This window comes from Mobula hypostoma, chromosome 4 (genome assembly GCF_963921235.1).
Source record: "Mobula hypostoma chromosome 4, sMobHyp1.1, whole genome shotgun sequence".
Taxonomy (NCBI): domain Eukaryota; kingdom Metazoa; phylum Chordata; class Chondrichthyes; order Myliobatiformes; family Myliobatidae; genus Mobula; species Mobula hypostoma.
In genome coordinates, this window is record NC_086100.1 from 136837044 (window position 1) to 136857833 (window position 20790).

Here is a 20790-nt window from a genome sequence, read left to right on the forward strand (position 1 = left end):
CGGACCTCCTGTCCCATGACCCTCTCATATCCCCTTTGCCAATCACCTGTCCAGCTCTTGGCTCCATCCCTCCCCCTCCTGTCTTCTATCATTTTGGATCTCCCCTTCCCCTCCCACTTTCAAATCTCTTACTAACTCTTCATTCAGTTAGTCCTGACGAAGGATCTCGGTCTGAAACGTCAACTGTACCTCTTCCTAAAGATGCTGCCTGGCCTGCTGCGTTCACCAGCAACTTTGATGAGTTCTGTCATCCAGATATTGACATATAATGTGAAAAGAAATAGTTCCACACTGAACCCTGCAGAACTCCACTAGTCGCTGGCAACCGACCAAAAAAGGCCCACTGGATTCCCATTCTTTGCCTCCTGCCAATCAGCCAATCTTCTATCTATGCTGGCATTTTTCCTGCAATACCATGGGCTCTTAACTTCTTTGGCATTTTCATGTGCGGCACCTTGTCAGAGGCCTTCTGAAAATCCAAGTTAACAACATTGACTGACTCTTTTTTAATCTATCTTGCCTGTTATTTAGAAACATAGAAACATAGAAAACCTACCGCACAATACAGGCCCTTCGGCCTACAATGTTGTGCCAAACGTGTACTTACTTTAGAAATTACCTAGGGTTACTCATAGCCCTCTATTTTTCTATGGTGTCTCTTAAAAAACCCTATCGTATCCACCTCCACCACCGTCGCCGGCAGTCCATTTCACGGACTCACCACTCTCTGTGTGGAAAAACTGACCCCTGACATCTCCTCTGTACCTGCTTCCAAGCACCTTAAAACTGTGCCCTCTCATGCTAGCCATTTCAGCCCTGGGAAAAAGCCTCTGACTATCCACATGATCAATGCCTCTCATCATCTTATACACCTCGATCAGGTCACCTCTCATCCTCTGTCGCTCCAAGGAGAAAAGGCTGAGTTCACTCAACCTGTTTTCATAAGGCGTGCTCCCCAATTCAGGCAACATCCTTATAAATCCCCTCTGCACCCTTTCTGTATTTTCCACATTCTTCCTGCAGTGAGGCGACCAGAACTGAGCACAGTACTCCAAGTGGGGTCTGATCAGGGTCCTATATAGCTGCAACATTACCACTCGGCTCCTAAACTCAATCCCTTTGTTAATGAAGGCCAATGCACCGTTTGCCTTCTTAACCATAGAGTCAACTTGCGCAGCAGCTTTGTGTATCCTATGGACTCAGACCCCAAGATCCCTCTGATCCTCCACACTGCCAAGAGTCTTACCATTAATACTATATTCTGCCATCATATTTGACCTACCAAAATGAACCACCTCACACTTACCTGGGTTGAACTTCACCTGCCACTTCTCAGCCCAGTTCTGCATCCTATTGATGTCCCGCTGTAACCTCTGACAGCCCTCCACACTATCCACAACACCCCCAACCTTTTTGTCATCAGAGGATTCCAACAGATTTATCAGGCAAGATTTATTCTCAAGGAAACCATGCTGACCTTGGCCTATTTTATCATAAGTATCCAAGTATCTCAAAACCTCATCCTTAATAATGGACTCCAAAATCTTCCCAACCACAGAGGTCAAACTATAATTTCCTGTCTTCTGCCTCCCTCCCTTAGAGAGTGGAGTGACATTTGGTATTTTACAGTCTTCCAGAACCATTCTAAAATCTAGTGATTCTTGAAAGATCACTAACAATGACTTCACAATATCTTCAGTTACCTCTTTCAGAACCCTGGGGTGTAGTCCAAGTGACTTACCTGCCCTCACAGTTTTCAGCTTAAGCACCTTCTCCTTAGTAATAGTGACTAGTCCCCAGGCACTCTGGAATTTCTAGCATACTGCTGGTGTCTACCACAGTGAAGACGCTTGCAAAATATTTATTGGGTCTGCTATTTCTTTGTCCTCCATTAATACCTCCCCAGCAACATTTTCCAGTGATCTGATATCCACTCTTGCCTCTCTTTTATTCTTTATATATCTGGAAGATAATCTGTGGTATCCTCGTTTATGTTATTGGCTAGCTTACCATCATATTACATCATTTCTCTCTATATTGCTTTTCAGTTGCCTTTTGCTGATTTTTAAAAACTTCCCAATCCTCCAGTTTCCCGTTAATTTTAAGAAAATTGCATGCCCTCTTTTTATCTTTTATGCTATCTTTGACTTGTCAAGTAGTGTTTCCTTTAGAATACTTTTTCTTTTTGGGAAAATTCTATCCTGCGCCTTCCAAATTGCTTCCAGAAACTTCAGTCATTGCTGCTCCATTGTCAGCCCTGTTATTATGCCCTTCCAATCAACTCTGGCCAGCTCCCCTCTCATGCCTCTGTAGTTACATGTACTCCACTGTAATATTGATAATTCTGAATGTAGCTTCTCCCTCTCAAACTGCAGGGTGAATTCTGTCATGTTATGATCACTGCCTCCTAAGGGATCCTTTACCTTAAGCTCCTTAATCAATCTAGAATTGCCTTTTCCCAAGTGGGCTCAACCACAAGCTGCTCTAAAAAGCCATCTCGTAGGCATTCTACAGTATTCCTTCTCTTGGGATCCAGCCTAACCTGATTTTCCAATCTACCTGCATATTGAAATCCCCATGATTATCATAACATTGTCTTTTTACATGTTTTTTTAAATCCCCTGTTGTAATTTGTTCCCCACATTCTGGCTACTGTTGGGAGACCTGTATATAATTCCCATCAGGGTTTTTTTTTAACCCTTGCATTTTCTTAACTCTACCCACAAGGATTGACATCTACCTATGTCACTTCTTTCTGAAGATTTGATTACAGTAGAGACATGCCACCCCCTCTGCCTACCTGCCTGTCCTTTTCGATACAATGTGTATTCTTGTACGTGTTGCTCCCAGCTGTGATCTTCTTTCAGCCACAACTCAGTGATGCCTACAATGTCATACCTGCCAATTTGTAAGTGCTCTACAAGATCATCTACCTTATTTGGTATAGTGCATGAAGATGACAAGAACATAGTGTGGCTGGACACGGTGTCGGCAGCAAGCACCTGGTATCTATTGGAAGTGAGCATGAAAGGTAGTAAAGTGTGCTCTGTATGTTTTAAAATCTCTCTTATTCACACTTTTACTGAGAAATAATTGGGCACATTATTTCCACATGGGAATGCACTCCCCTCTTGTGACCCCTCCTGCTATTAGTTACACCTCTTCTGTAAACTTAGAGATACCTGTACCATTTACCCTCTATCCAATCCACAGGCTTTGTCTATTTGAAAAATCAATCAATTTTTTTTAAGTTCAGATTCAGTGATTGCAACTTCCCTTTAAGAGGTGCATTCACTCTTTAAATATACTGCCTGTGACTGCTGCCTTACAGTTGACGTGGGCTGGTGGCTGCAGACACAATTGATATAATGATGAAACTCACCAGTTAAAATCGATTAGGACATGCTTGGATTCTGACTCCCAGGGACTGAACCTGTGATTTTAATCGGATCTTCTTGGGGTTAAAATTGCAACTGTGTGCTAAAGAGGTATTTCTGAAATTTGTTTTACCAATTTATTTAAATCATGCAATTTCAAAAATGAATATTGTTAGATATTCAGAGCTGTCTGGAATTAATAATTTGATGTCTATATTATGTTTTCAAACAAATTTCAGTAAAATATATTTTATCATTATTTAGCCAGTCAAGGTTCTTAATTTATTTCATTTTATTAATACATTAAATTTTGAAAATATGTATGTTATTACCATTTTAAGAATTTATATTAAGGTGCATACTAAGTGATTCAGTGTACATTTTGAAAGCTTGACACCTGCAGGGGAGTGTATTATACATTAGCTTTGTTGTCATAGCTATTGTAAGCATAGAGCAATGAATAATGAAGGTTTGAAACAATTGACTTAATTTTGGTTTCTGGTGCATGAATGAGCCTAAGGATCATAGGGTACTCAGTACAAAATTTTATATTGTTTGGGTTGAAGTTGTTTTCAGCTTTGTATAGATCTCCGATGATGGCTTATTTCCCATCACATATCGATGTGCATTTTATTCTCCTGGGAGGTGATCTGGATCTTGAGAAAGAGCAGGGTTTTTTTTTGTGTCTAGTGAGAATGCAGGAACTTGCCCTGGACCACTGGGAATTTACCAGTTCCTGAAATCGTACTGAAATATACTCTAATGTATATTAGAATTCAGACTATGGTCACAGTGGGACAATTCTGGAAAATAGATTGGAGTCACATTTTCTTTGATTTGAAAATTACATTTTCACGTGCATGATGGAACTTTGAAACTAGTTCTGTTTGATTCTGAAAGATATACTCCTGACTTTAATTGGCACTCTAGTTAATGGAAACAACCTAATAGGATAGAGCAGCTAACAAAATACATTTATCTCCTCTCGTCTTGTTTCATGTGCCAGTATTATTCTGCTCTTTTAAACAGACTGACATTCCAGCTGTACGAAGGGGGTGGTACCTAGTTTTAAAATAATAGGTTAGGTCCACTGATGCCATCATGAAGAGGACAGCAACTTCACTCCGAGGCTTGAATGGGATATGGGGATGCATGCAGGGAAGGGGTTTGGGTGGAAAGGGGCAAAGGTCAGCTCTGTTACTGTACAAATACTGCTGAAGCCACATCTGGCCTGAAGGGACTTAGGAAGTAACATTTAAAGTTTTCTTTTAGGCAGGTTTGTGGGCCACTGGGGATAAAAACATGTAATGCAAGCATCAAGATTTGCTTTCTCCAACTGATCTACCTCCCGATGTTTGATAGATTGCACTTCCCCTTCCTTGACCCTGCCCAGAGCCTTTTAATTCTTTCAGGTGCCAGATTCTACTCCTCCATGCCTTCTGTCCAAAATTTTCCATCCTGCCGCTGACTGCCAAAGCCCAATCACTTTTTCCAAGCTGAGATCTAGATACATTCATGTATTCACTTCTCAGCAGTTCATTTGGCCAGTAGTGAGTTAGGATTTACAAACATGTTAATTTATATGAGGTCCCACATCAAGAACAGAGTGACTTTTGTGTCAAGAGTTATTGCAGGATTGCCTCTCCCTAGTGGACTTTCCTAAGTCCTTCCCACCCATATCCAAAACCCTAAACCAAGCTGTTGGAATTTGAAACTATTATGCTTTAGTTGGAGAGATTCATCTCCAGTTTACTTTAAATTTTTTAGAAGAATGTTGTCTGCAATGCATTTTAATGAGGATATTTTTACGATTTATACTTTAATAATTAAATATTACTTCAACTTAACAAATTATTTCATGCTTTGCAAGGTGACAACAACTAGTTTTCACTTAACTATACCAGTTGGTCACATGTTATAAAAAAACATAAATATTTTAAACTGTTTTCCTGCCTTGCTGAACATGATTTACATAACTGAGGCTAATTTATCTTAATGCAATACATTATTAAGATTTTTATCTTTTATTGCAAACTGCTAATGTTTTGTCTAACATAAAATCACACAAGTTCCTGTTTCTCTTTCCCTGTGGAAGCCAATGAAAAAACAGATGGTTTTCTGCAGCAGTCACCAAATCTCTCAGCTGCAGGGTAAGAAGAGCCTTCTGGGGAGTTATCTGGCATTTAGCAGGCTGTCATATGTATGCAGCTGCTGGCTGGAGCAGGAATTTTCTAATGATTTTCTTCCCTGACCTTTATTACTGATGCATCTTCTTTCAGAACCATCTTTCCTTCACCAGCAGAATACCATTTCATTAATGTTTCATTTTCTCACGCAGAACTAATAGAAAGATGGTGCCGCCTGAAAGGAAACCTGCTGTTCTTAATGAAAAATAGAAGCAGTGTAAGTGATCACCACATCTATTTCAACCTGTTTTTTTATTGTACTTTCCATTTAAGCTTTTCATTTTATGACTGTAATATTATTTCCTTTGTATTTTCCACTGGTAATTTGACAGAACGTTGCGTACTCATTGAATTCAACTTTCTGATGAGAGCTGATTTGCAAACTGTGTCTGCTGTTCTTTAATATTTTTCAACAGTCGGTATGTAAAAAGCAGAGTGTAGATGATGGCTATTAATGCTAATTGACAATCGTCAGGCTGGCCGAGCAAGCAGTTCTGCATGTCAGATATCAATTCAACAGTGCAAACATTTGTAAAAGCGGCGTGTAAATTGAAATCAGTCTATGCTCATGAAGTATGTTTGCAAGGTGTGGTATAAACAGCTTTAAAATTTAATTAGGTGTTAAGTGTGCTGTCAGAGGAGCACAAAATAAATATGTGTAATAAGTACTCTGCACGTTGCAGTAAGAATCTGTAGGTCAGAATAGAAGAACTTGCTTCTAATGGCATCCTTTTGATTAATAATGTATCAAAGTTTTGTTTCCCATTTTGTAGTTCAGTGATTTTCATTATGAGTAGAATCATCCTGAAATATGAAGAATGCCTATCAGTAAATAAACTCTATGAAAAGGAACCTTTCTAGAAGGGCTACCAGTAATGACATTCTTAAGATGTACATATTGTGCATATTTGTAATATTGAAGGCTTCTATTTTATAATCACTAGTAATATAGTTGACAAGAATAATAATAAGTTAGTTGCAGTATGTTGTTTGCTGTGTGCAGTGGTTTATACACGATTTGTAGTTTCCTAATATTTAGCAGTAAAACTAAATGCTGTCGTAGTACTGGCATAAAAAGCCATTCTGAATTCTGTTAGAACTGTTACTTTCAAAGTCTTTTTAACCCTTGAGGTGATGGGTTCAACGGTGCCTATTGTTAAGCAGGATAATCTTGCTAATGTCTCTTTCAAATCTTTTATAAATGTAAAATCTGAAAACTTAAAGTTATGCACCAGCCATTAAAAGTAAAATATGTTATCAAATGATAACTTGAAGTTTGTATAAAGGCTGAATCAATACGTTACCCTGCAACATTATTTGCCCATCTTTTACAATTTCTTTTGTATAGTTACCAATGATTTGGACCAACCTTACAAATGAATAATATTATGTACAGCAAACATTACGACTTTGTACTGAGTAAAATTAAAGAATAGGAAATCTGATGCTGCCTAACTGCTTGATTCATTAGATTTTTAAATAAAAAAGAATTATGAGATAGTGCGCAAATGCTTTCCTCCCAGGTTAGTTTTCCTATTTGTCAGGAGATGAAGCAGGAAACCTGCAGTGCATGTGTAAGTACAAATTCTAATTAACAATGCCTTTGTAATTCCATTTACTTTTTACTACAGTGCTATTAAAAGGTTGGAAAATATTATTGATTTCTGGAGCTCTGTTTGCTAGACTCTGGGATCTGTGAATCCCTTGGAGAATTTCATGCATCTTCAAATTTATGTCTGAGGCTAGGCATGCCACGTCTTGGGAATTCAGTTTTTTTTCTGTATTTATTGATCAAAAAGTATGCTATTTCTGTACCAGTATATTGATTTTTAAAATGTTTACTGCAATGAAAACACTGTTTTCTTACTGTTGACATGATCTTTTGGAAAATAGACAGGGATGTCTGTAGGTGCAGAAGTACAATTGAACTTCACAGTAATGAACCTCAGTGGGGCTGTCAAAAGGATCATTATAACAGAATTTAAAATTTAAAGCATCAATTTGAATTGAGTTTCATTTATTGTATTTAAAAATCTATACTTGGTAGATAAGATCATATTATTCATGCTTTATTCAGTGGGTGACTGAAAAGTCATTTGATTCCAAGCATCAAATGGCAATTTTTTTTGGCCCTCCTATAGAATTTATTACTTAACTGATGGAGGTAATACACACAAAATGCTGGAGGAATTCAGTCCTGATGAGGGTCTCGGCCTGAAATGTTGACTGTTCACTCTTTTCTATAGATGCTGAGTTTCTTCAGCATTTTGTGTGTATTAGTTTGATTTCCAGCATCTGCAGACTTTCTCGTGACTTGACTGATGGATGTTATTTTAATTGTAAATTCCAGAGTGGTGACAGGTTACTTCATTAAGATCTTCATATCACATACAAATACATTATCACTGGGTTTGAGCAACTCATACAAAATGCTGGAGGAACTCAGCAGGCTAGGCAGCATCTATGGAAAAAAGTACAGTCGACGTTTTGGCCTGGATTTTCAGCATTTGCAGATTTTCTCTTGTTTATCATTGGATTTGATTTTCTTTTCAGAGGCAACAATGATGACATGTTGCCTGGCTGCAATTTTCTTGGTTGTGTTGTCCCCTAATGCTCCTTGTCTTACTGCAATTTGGGTGCATTTGGCTAGCTGTCATATCGGACAATGAACACAGGGCTTATTGGAGTTCTTTTTTCATTTGGTATCATTTCAATTGTCTTAATCTGATTTCAGTAATTGTACTCACATGGATGCCTTATTGAATGTTTGCACAGTGTTATTGATTTCCATTGAAGACAATTGGATCTCATTAGGATCCTTGGAACTGGGTTTAATGATACTGAGGTAATGCTGTAAAGATTGGGGATCCACTAAAATGTGCTAGTATTTCCAGGATTTACCTTGAGTTTCCCCATGTACCAGAGGTTTCCCTGTGGAAAGAAGTTTGAAAACTAATTCTACATCACCACACTGCAAGGATAATTTTGTAGTTTGGTTGTCTCATAATTTTTGCTGGTTGCTACACATCCAATAGACATATATATTAGACCATAAGACCATAAGATATAGAAGCTGAACGTGGCCTGTTTAGTCTGCTCTGCCATTTCATCATGGCTGATCTAATTTTCCTCTCAGCCCAAGTCTCCTGCCTTCTCCCTCTATCCCTTCATGCCCTGACCAATCAAGAAACTATCTCTGTTCTAAAAGGACATCCCTCTATTCTGTGTCCTCTATCAAGGACTTCCACATTCGATAGGTTTCAATGACGTTTCAATATTATCACACAGAATATGCTGTTCAGCCCACTTAAATACTTTAAAATAAACTTACATCTCATGCTTCAGGAAAAAAAATCTTCCAAATATTTACAATTCTCTGTTCCCCCAAAGCACTGGAAAGTACAGTACAGTATTTCTTTTAAATTCAGTGTCCTAGTAAATGTTATTGAACTTGCTTGCACCAAAACACAATAATATTTGTTATCAGTGGAGAAGCAATGAGTTCACTGTTGACCTGGAAGTCTGTTGCTGTCTGGAATTAGTTCAAGGTGTTCTGCGGTGACCAGCCACTGTGATATTATCTTCATGGCCAAGCAGTCAAGCACATTAAAATATATTTTTATTGTTAATGTAGATATTAAGATATAATAAGTAACCTTTAAAAATAAACATCTATATTTAAATTCCTCTATATTTTGAAATATTTATTGGAGGGAATTGCTGTAATGAAACTAAAGTCACTGACTGACTTAGAGATTTCTGCATTAAATAACAGTCTTGATGAAGGTAGCAGTTTTACAGAGGAGTGACAGAATACCTTTAGTTTTATCATCACTGCTAGTGCAAAATCGGGGCACGGAACCCGGCAAAAAGTAATATCTTCCCATTTCTCCTGTGATCCTCCTGCAACGTATTTTAAGTTGGTCCTCTCTGGGATGCCTCAATTCTATAAACAATCTCTAGATCTTGTCCGTTCCTAGAAGAACAATCATATCTTCTCCAGTGTTCCCATGTAATTGACATTCCAAATCACTGATATCATTCTGGTAGATATCCTCTGTGCTCTTTAGACTATTGTGATCAGGTTTAGATTTTTAGTATATCATGATACAAAGTGGTATAAATAGGACAAGGACTTGGGTGATTTTACCATTTAATTTTGATATTGGAGCTGGTTATAATTTAAATAAAATCTGTGCGTATTGAAACCTTATTTGATTAGTCTGCTTGTCCCAGATATATGGGTGGACTTCATTTTATGTAGTTGGAACAGGCCGGCAGTTTTCTTTCCCACTTGGTAGATATCATCAAAGCATTTTTTTTTGGTATATTCTCCTGCAAGTGATCTGGTCATGTTCCTGGCCTAAACATTCTGGATTAAACATTTGCCCAAAACTCAACTTAATGTTAATTTGACCTGCTGCAGGAAAAGCAAAGGCGTATAATAGTTCATTGTCTCACTGAGTTCTCACATTCACTAACAAAATGCTGCATTGTTAAGTGCAATCTCCCTTGTACACGATTAATCATTGCCCACCATATTGTTGCACAAGTAATACGTGAGACTTAACTACCCATGCTATCATGCTTTCTGGGTCTCGCTGCATGCTAGCATAAACTACTTCATTTGTTGACAGTTTAACATTGTGTGGTATTGAGTGCCCTGTGCATTTATTACATTGGGGGACATACACCAAGATTGGCAATCTCAGTTTACACATTAAGATTTATAATCGTGCCACTGGAAAAATCTGGAGATCATCAGGAAACTTGCAGGATTTGAGTTTCTTGCCATCCAAATAAGTCTACTTATGAGCATCTCATGAATCATAAATTGCCAGACGTGTCCACTGAGATCTCCAAACAACTATTCTTTATGCTAGTCACCCAATGGTACAGAATGTTATATACAACCATGAGGAATCTACACTGAAAAGCAAAAACAAAAATAGAGATGCTGCAAATCTGAAACATAACAGGACGTCTTGGGAAACTCAGAAGGTTGGCCAGCATCCATGGAGAAACCGAGATAATATCTTATGCCAGTGGTCCTTCATCAGAACTGCAAATATGAGAAAACAATCATATTTTAAGATGCAGAGGTGGGGAGAGGTGGAGAGACAAAGTTGTTTATTGTCGTAGCACAAACACATGTATGCAGAGGTGCAATGAAGATCTTACTTGCTGCAGCGACTCAAATACATAGCATTAGATATGCAGCATTCGTAAAATAAATTGTACAGAACTATTACAAGAAACATAACTAAAACAAAAATGTGTAATTTAATGCAAAGTAATCAAAGTCATAGTGTTTCTAAACTGTAGTGGTTACGCTTTACTAGTTGGTTCAAGAACTGAATTGTTGAAGAGAAGAAGGGACTTTAGGCCTTTGTACCTTCTGCCTGATGGTAGTTGTGAGAATATGCCATAGCCTGGGTGGCGGCTATCGTTGATGATAGATTATAGTCTCCTTGAACCAACACCTGCTGTAAACACTATCAATGATGGGGTTAGATGTTTTGGGCAGACTCTACTACTCTCCAGCTTCTTATGTTCAAATTACGAGACCAGCCTATGATACAACCAGTCAGGATACTTTCAGCACTACTTCTGTAGAAGTTTGTTAGAGTGTTTGATGATAAGCCAAACTTCCTTAAACTCCTAAGAAAGTAAAGATGCTGGTGTGTTTTCCTTAATGATTGCATCTACTTGCTGGGGCTAGAACAGGTCATCTGACATGTTAATGGCCAGGGACTTAGAGCTGCAGACTCTGTCCTCTATGATCCCCCAATGCAGACTGCCACATGTTTGCCCTCCTTCTGCCTCCTGAAGTCAACAATCAGGTCTTTTGGTTTTGTTGGCATTCAACAAGTTTGTTTTTGTGGCACCACTCAACCAGGTGATCTATCAAAAGAAATATATGTGAAAGGATAGAAATTAAGGTTGTCCTGGTGACAAAATTACTTCTGGTGTCATCTGGAGGAGAGAAATGAAACCTGAAATTAACTAGCAACTTTGGTCTTCACCCTATCATAGATGTTTGGTTTCTATGAGTCCTGCTCTCTGACATAAAACTTGCCTTTTTTCTCAGTCTGTCAGTTCAGAAAGGTCATTGACCTGAAATATTAACTCTGTTACACTGTCCGCAGCCACTGTTGAACAAAGCTTACTTTTTGATTCTGTACTTTAACCTTATTGTTCGCTAATCAAGCAATATGTAAACAAAATCTTGAAGAAAAAAACCAGGAAGGGAAGCTGAGCTATTTATGTACAGTACTGTAATGTTAGAACTGATGTTGTGGAAGAGCCAAGAATGTATGTAATGTAATTACTGCAGCAGTAATCCTGCAACATGGTATGTTAGATTATAGTTTTCTTCTACTTTACATCAAGAATACTCTGGTTTATGATAATCTATTCCATATCAGGGATGAAAACACACCTTTTTGAAAATATTGCATGGCAGAAAATGATATCAGTTGGGCAAAGAGCTTTTCAGAACAAAGGGGTAAGGCTGCAAAATAAGAGGCTTGTGGTTTAAAACTGAGGCATGTTTTTTTCTCTCAGAGGGTAACCAATTTCTGTGATTCCCTGCCCTCGATTGAGATGGAGGCCAAATTATTACTTAAGGGGGAGATAAATATTTGAAGATTGAGGAATAGAGGGTGATGGGAATCTGGTGCTGGAGAGGAGTTGAGGCCATGTTGAATGGTGGGGTTTATCCTTGCTCATACTCTGTGTTCCTGTGGCCCCATGCACTTGCAGCCCTTGTTCTTCACACTGCAGAGGCTGCAGGCTTGAGAAGTACTGCGAGCTAATGATGGGGTACAGCTCAAGAGGCCGGGTCTGTTCAGGGGTGTTGAGCTACTTGAGTATTTTTGGAGTGTTCCTATCGAGGCAAGGAGAACATTCCATCACACTTCTGCCTTGTAAGGAACAGAAAATGTTTGGCGTGTCAGGAGGTGAGTGATTCACAGAGTTATACAGCACAGAAACTGGCCTTTTGGCAAGAATGCAATACACTTTCTTCACCAACTTGTCTTAACTATATTGCCACTTTCAGGGAACAATGACTTGCACCACTAGAGGTCCCTGCTCTAGACTACTGTATTCTCCAGGGCTTTGTCATTCACTGTGTTTCTCCTGTCCTGGCTTAACTTCCTAAAATGCCTCAGTTTGCATCTGTCTGAGTTAAATTCCATCCACCATTCCTTTGCCCACTTTCCACAGCTAGATCCTGTTGACAACCTTCCTCACTGTCCACCACACCACAATTTTGGTGTCGTCCACAAACTTACTAATCATATCACCCACATTCTTATTCAAATCATTAGTACATATAACAAACAAGCTGGAAGTCACAGGCCTCTAATTTGCAAAGCACCCTACGCGATACCCTTTCATTCCTTGCACCAAGGCAATTTTGATGCTGGTGGTGGCTAGCTCACCCTGGATCCCATTTGATCTAACCTTCTGGACCAGCCTGCCATGAGGGACCTTGCCAAAGTCAATGCAGACAACATCTACCCCACCGACCTCGTGAAACCTCTTTGGTACTTCAAAAAATGCAATCAAATCTGTGAGACATGATTTCCCATACACAAAGTCACACATCAGTTCTCGCCTTTCCAGATGTCAAATTCCTTTCTCCCAGAATCCCTTCCAGTAACCAATTGACCTATCAATATATTTTTGATGTGGAAAGAGACCAAAATACCTGGGAGGAACCCAAGCTTTTGTAGAGATAATATGCAAACTCCACATAGAAAGCATCTGAGATCAGGATTGAACCTGAATCTCTGGAGCTGTGGGGGTAACTACTCTGCCGTCCTCTTGTATCCAGAGTATTTGTGTGATTCACTGAACCTCTGGTCATTAATAATCCATGGGATGTCAGTGGTGGGGCACTTAGCAGTGTTAATGTTATTGAATATAAAGGTTAGGTGATGTGAGTCTCTTTTGCTGGATATGGAGAAAGAGATTGATGGGGCTGAATTGAGAACGGGTATAGAATTGGTGAATTAAATGGCCTCATTCTCTGTTGTAAGGTAATATGAAGTAAATCATTTTTATAAAGTATTATTTCAAAGATGCAATTGCATGGTTTGAAGCTGGATTTTTGAATTATTGGTCCAGATCTTTCTGTCTGGTAATTTAAACATTCTGCTGCCTCCAGTCCTACTGTTGAGAATGATTTATCTTCCAAGAACTGAATTTTGTTGTTTTTCTTTATGAGATTTAGACATTGCTGACAATTCTGTTCCTCTGTCATTTATTGTTAATATCTTATTACCCCTGAACTGTGGAGACAGTAAAGAGTCAAGTGCATTCTTGAGTCTGAATCTCACGTAGGCTAGACTGGTCGCGGATGGCACTTTTCCTTCCCTCAGGAACGTTAAGAACCAGAAGAATGTTTACAACAACCTGGTGGTTTTGTGGTCATCATTACTGAGCCTAGCTTTCATTTTATTAATTACAGAATTATTTAATTACTTGATTTTTAAATATGCCCAATGAGTGAACTCAGCCAGGACATAGCACAGTGGTGGCACAATTTGCTCACTTACAATGCCGAAGATAGCCCTTTGGGCCTTCAGGTAAATGCTGTCTGTGTGGAGTTTGCATGCTGTTCCTCAGCTTACTTGGGTTTCCCTGGGATCTCTGGTTTCCACTCACGTCCCAAAGAAGTGCTAGTAATTTAATTGACCACCTCAATTAAATTGTGGGTTCAAATCCCATTTTAGCTACAGGGTGATATAGAAGCATGGCTGCTCCTTAAGAGCTCCAGTAATCTGGGTCAGGTGCTATTGGTGTGGAGTTTTCACATTCTGCACGTAGTTGCTGGTTTTCCTCAGCATTCTCTGGTTTTCTCCACATCTGAAAGATGTGGGTTTTTAGATTAATCAGTTGCTGTAAAATTGGGCTGAGTGTGTGTAGGCAAATAGAATGTGGTGTAAATTGAGAGAAGTGTCGGGAGGTCAGAATGGGTTAGGTGTGGGATTAGTGTAAATGGACACGGGAGGTTGGTGTAGACTCAATGGGCCAAAGGGCCTTTTCTGTACTATATGTCTCTATGGCTCTAATCTGTGTTTGCAGTGTACTAACAGGGGATTGCTGTATTGTTAAAGATGCTAACTCTGAAATAAAATCTGACACTCAGATGCTTCTGATTTGACAGATGGACACAGTTTAGGAGGAGGACCAGGGCTCTTAAGTCATCTGAGGCTCAGGATTTTCGGTCAGAAGCAAGTTGTTTGCACTTTATGTGATCTGTGACAGAAGTTTCAGCAAGCAAAAACACTCAAATCCATTCATCAAAACATCTGTAAGCAGCTGAGCATAGCTTTGAGACTTTGGATTTGTACAGAAATCCTAACGTTCTAGTTTTTGCACTGGAAATATTGATAGAATCTTACTTTCAAAAATCTGGGCAAATGAAATCAAGGTTGAGGTATAACCTAATATCTTCTGTTTCTGCATAATACGTTTATTTATTTATTTATACTTATTTAGTGAAGTAGCATGGAGGAGGCCCTTCTGGCCCTTCAGGCCATGCTACCCCAGCAACCTCCGACAAACACGAGTAACCCTACCCTAATCACAGGGCAATTTACAATGACAAATGAACCTACCTGGTACGTCTTTGGACTGTGGGAGGAAACTGGGTGACTCGGAGAAAACCCATGCATTCCATGGGGAGGACGTATAGAGACTTGTTACAGAATGGCGCCAGAATTAAACTCTGAATTTCGGAACGTCCTGAGCTGTAATAGTGTTGCTTTAACTGCTACACTAAAACGGTGCCCAAACAAAGTTCTGTCCGTCTCTGATTTAAAATTAACCACTTACTTAGCATCATTTGTTCACAGTATTGGCAGAATGTTCCCATTACTTCACATTTGGTCCTTACTTTTTGACGATGCTCCTTGACCCTGGACTTGCCATCCACCAAGTATCATTAACCATTGTTATCTCCCTTGGTAATTTGAAAACTTCAATTAAGTTACTCTTTAAGTGACTGCAAAACAGTAAGCACATCTGGTAAGCTGCTTCCTTGTATCTCCAGCTATTTGAGCTTGACACTGCATTCTGGTGCTGCCTATGCAAGTTCTGCTGTGACTGCGTCAGTATCCTCTGGGTGCTCCAGTTTCCTTTCACACCGAAAGATACGTATGTTTATCCAGCCAGTCCCTTGAATGTAAGTTCCAGCGTAGATCCTGCTTTATCTGTACATGGCATTTTAATGATGTATGTACATGAACTCCAGGTCTCTTTGGAACTCTATTGCTATTGGTTTCAAATAATTTAGAGGTTGCTCTTTTCTAACTTTCTTTAACTCAAAGTGGCAAACATCGTATTTGCCTGTAATGAAGCCCATTTGTCCTATCTGTACCCATTTATTCCATGAACATTTCTGCAACTTAATACTTCCATTTACACTTATAAAACTTTTGACTGTCCTAGTGTTACCATCAGACTGAGACATGTGGTGTTCCATCCCATCTTTGAAGCAATTTATAAATATGACAAGTAAATATGGCCACAATGAAGATGCTTGCTTGATTGATGGCATTCTTCATCTCCCGCCAATTATCCTTGCTTTTTGTCTCTTACCACTCAGATAGTTTTTTTGCCAGGTCAATAATCTGGTTTCAGTTCCATGACCTTCTGACTTTCACTGTCAGCTGGCAGTCTCTTGTTAGAGACCTTATCAAATTCCTTCTGGAAGTCTACATAAATAACATTTGCAGACATTGCTTTGTCTACTATTTTAGTCACATCTTCAAAACAAAAGATCACTTAGGTTCACTGGGCATGACCTACCTTCACTCATCCACTTGGCTTTTGCTGGTCAACTGAAAATTCAAGGTTTTCAGTCATTCTGTTGTTACCTATGAATGCTGTTCATATCACAACAGACATTGGATCAAGAGGCCATAGATTCATTCTCCCACCTTTCTTAAAGAACAGACTGATTTTCACATTTTTTCAAGCTAAAGGAACAATTCCCAAATTGAGAGGACTTTAGAAAATTATATTTGGGACACATTTCTCATTAAACGTTCATAAAACCGTCAGGTTCTTGGGATTTCCCACCTTTCAGTGGCATTAATCTCTTCACTGTTATTATGCTTATGTGCCTAATTCAGAAGCATTCTTCTTGTGCTAAATGGGAAGACATCCACCCCCTTTAATCATTTTTCCATTTATTAATTTATTTTTCAATCTCACTCTGTTCTATTTTCAAAGGACCTTTATTTACTCATTATTATTTTACTTCATGTAAAACAGCTGTTCTTCAGTGTGACTGCACATCAACAGTACCTATATCAATGATTAAATGCTTTGAGATATCTTGGAACACTATCTAACAAAAGTTTCTTTCTCCCTGTCTTCTTTCTTAAGTCAGAGTCAAGAGTTGTATAGCAGAGAAAAAGGCCCTTTGGTCCGACTTGTTCATACTGACCAAGGTGTTTACTTGAGCTAGTCGTATTATTCTGTGTTTCGCACATATCCCTTAAGTTTAATCAAATCTTAAGGGAAAATGCTGAAATTGGAGGCCCAATATGGTTTTTTTTGCAGGATGCTGAATTTCACCAATAAACAATGATATTAAAGTCTGGTAGGTCAAAAAGAGGAGTGAAATTATTGAAGGTGATTCTTAAGGATAAGATTTACACACATCTTAAATTGGCATAATAACTGGCACAGACATAATGGCTAATGGGTCTTTCCTTTTCTGTCCTGTACTGCTCTATGTTCCAAGTCCCAGTCATTTATTTAAACTGCAATTAAATTTCATTTGATGTTGTTTGTTTTTCATCCTTCACTCTAATTGCCAATGAAATCAGATAACATCAGGTTAAGGCTTTTTGCACCTAGTACTATACACCAGAGCAAGGCTTAGGAAAAAGTGTCTCATTAGGCTCGGTTTGCTGAAGAAAGTAATTATGACTTCTTCAATGAATTCTCTCACCAGCCTCCAAAAATTGAGATGACTGTCTGACTCCTCCCTGGTGACCTCAGGAAAAAGCTGAAATTGCTTCTGCTTGAAAGGTTGACTGTTTATTTAATGAGGATACTGTGTGATTTGTTTACATATGTGATATCACAAATAAAATAGGCCATAGGCTGGCACAAGGCAAACTGTAGTGGTTTATAAAGTCTATCTTGCCTTCTTAAAGTGGAGAAGTACTGTGACTATGGCAGGTGCTGTAGATATTCTGACAATAGATTAAAGCTTTTTGCACCTGATATTATACACCAGAGCAAGACACAGAGGCTTGGAAAATGTTGGCAATATTGATGTCAAATTCATTCTGAGTAATTACAACCCCATCCATCTAGTTCAAATCATCAGCAAAGTGCTTGGAAGATGGTAATGCTTTTGCTTTTGCACCATAAGACAAAGGAGCGGAATCAGGTCATTTGGCTCAATTTCTGCTCCATCATTTGATCGTGGCTGATTTATTTTCCCTCTAAAACCCCATTCTTCCTGCCTTTTCCTCATAACCTTTGATCCCTTTACTAATCAAGCATCTTCTCCTTTGTAATAGTGACTACACTCACTTCTGCCCGACTCTTGACTTTCTGGCATGATGCTGGTGCCTTCCACACTCAACACTGACACAAAATATGTATTCAGTTCACTAGCCATTTCCTTGTTCCCCATTACTGCTTCTCCAGTGTCATTTTCCAGCATTCTGACGGCCACTCTTGCCTCGTTGCTCCTTATATATCTGACAAACTCTTGGCTTGCTTTCCTTCATATTTCACCTTTTCTGTCCCTTATTACTTTTTAGTTGATTTCTTTTGATTTCCTAAAGCTTTCCAATCCTCCAGCTTCCCACTAATTTTTGCAATATTGTACGCCCCTTTTGCTTTTATGCTGTCTTTGACTTTACAATTCAGCAATATATGCCTCATCCTCCTTTTGCAATGTGTCTTCTACTTTGGAATGAAATGATCCCATGTCTTCTAAATTACGCCCAGAAACTCCTGCTATTGCTGCTCTACTGTCATCCCTGCTAGTGTCCCCTTCAAATTACCTTTAGCCTGTTCCTCTCTGATGCCCCTGTAGTTACCTTTACTCCTCTGTAATACTGATACATCTCAAACTGCCAGATGAATTCTATTACATTATCGCAAACACGAGGAAATCTGCAGATGCTGGAAATAAACCAACACACATAAAAAATGCTGGTGAATGCAGCAGGCCAGGCAGCATCTATAGGAAGAGGTACAGTCGACGTTTCGGGCCGAGACCCTTCGTCAGGACTAACTGAAAGAAGAGATAGTAAGAGATTTGAAAATGGGAGGGGGAAGGGGAGATCCAAAATGATAGGAGAAGATAGGAGGGGGAGGGATGGAGCTAAGAGCTGGAAAGTTGATTGGTAAAAGGGATACAGAGCTGAAGAAGGGAGAGGATCATGGAACGGGAGGCCTAGGGAGAAAGAAAGCGGGGGGGGGAGCCCAGAGGATGGGCAAGGAGTTATAGTGAGAGGGACAGAGGGAGAAAAAAGAGAGAGAAAAAAAAGGGGGGGAAAAAAGGGATAAATAAATAAACAAGGGATGGGGTATGAAGAGGAGGTGGCACATTAACGGAAGTTAGAGAAGTCACCTTATATTCCGTCTGGGTAGCCTCCAACCTGATGGCATGAACATTGACTTCTGTAACTTCCATTAATGCCCCACCTCCCCTTCGTACCCCATCCGTTATTTATTTATTTATTATTATTATTAATTTCTCTCTCTCTCCTTTTTCTCCCTCTGCCCTCTCACTATAACTCCTTGCCCATCCTCTGGGCTCCCCCACTTTCTTTCTCCCTAGGCCTCCCGTCCTATGATTCTCTCCCTTCTCCAGCCTCGTATCCCTTTTGCCAATCAACTTTCCAGCTCTTAGCTCCATCCCTCCCCCTCCTGTCTTCTCCTATCATTTTGGATCTCCCCCTCCCCCTCCCACTTTCAAATCCCTTACTATCTCTTCTTTCAGTTAGTCCTGACGAAGGGTCTCGGCCTGAAACGTCGACTGCACCTCTTCCAATCAATGCTGCCTGACCTGCTGCGTTCAGCAACAATTTTTGTGTCTATTATATTCTGATCACTGATTCTCTGTGTTTCTTTTCCTTAAGATCCCTAATTGAATCTGGTATATTACATAATACCTGATCTGGAATTACCTAATCCAGAATTGCCTTTTCCCTAGTGGCCTTGACCACAAGTTGCTCTAAAAATCCACCTCCGAGGTATTCTACAAATTCCTTCTCTTGGGATCCAGCACCAACTTGACTTTGCCAATCTACCTGCATATTGAAGATCCCATGATTATCATAATATTGCCTTTCTTACACACTTTTTCTATCTTCTGTTGTAATTTGTGCCCACATCCAGGCTACTGTTTGGAGGCCTATATATAAAATCCTATCTGAATCTATTTTATTTTGTAGTTACTTAACTCTACCCACAAAGATTCTACATCTTCTGACCCTATGTCTTTTCTTGCCAAGTATTTGATTTAATTCTTTACATACAGAACCACCCACCTCTCTGCCCACCTGCCTGTCTTTTCAGTAGAATGTGTACCCTTGGATATTTAACTTCCAGCTGTGATCTTCTTACAGCCGCTTCTCTGTGATGCCCACAGTGTTGTACCCGCCAATTTCTTACTGTGCTGCAAGTGTGCATTAAGTATAACACCTTCAGTACTGCATTCACCACTCTTCTCAAATGTGTCTCTATGTTTCCTGAAGTTAAATTCACTTCCTATTCTAAACTTTCTGTCTTTTCTTTAACCTGCAGGCCTCAGTAACGTCTTCTGCACTCTCCTTCCCTTTTCATTTATCCACAATTTTCCAGTCTGTTGAATGAATCCCACCCCCCCAGTGTTTTGTTTAAAGCCCTATCCACAACCCTAGATATGCAATTTGCAAGGACCCTGGTCCCAGCATGGTTTAGGTAGAACCCGTCCCATCAGAACTGATCCCTCCTTGCTTAATACTGGTGCCGGTGTCCCACAAATTCAAATCCACTTCTCCCACACTTCTCTTTGAGTCATGCATTTAACACTGTAATCTTATTGGTCCTGTGCCAATTTGTAAGTGGCTTAAGTAGCAATCCAGAGCTTATTAATTTTTTGGTTCTGCCTTTTAATTTGTTCCTTAACTGGTCAAATTTCCTCCGCCTTTTCTACCTATATTGTTGGTACCCACATGGACCATGGCAGCTGG

The 20790-nt window shown here is 39.4% G+C and overlaps 1 protein-coding gene across 4 annotated transcripts in view; it reads left to right on the forward strand.

The window, feature by feature from the left end:
* inpp4b (inositol polyphosphate-4-phosphatase type II B) overlaps window positions 1-20790 on the forward strand; it is an 805146-nt gene that overhangs the window by 128051 nt on the left and 656305 nt on the right. For all 4 annotated transcript variants that reach the window (XM_063046598.1, XM_063046596.1, XM_063046599.1 and 1 more), the window contains exon 3: window positions 5716-5780. In XM_063046598.1, the coding sequence (XP_062902668.1) occupies window positions 5716-5780 (65 nt within the window). The remainder of the gene's footprint in view (window positions 1-5715; window positions 5781-20790) is intronic.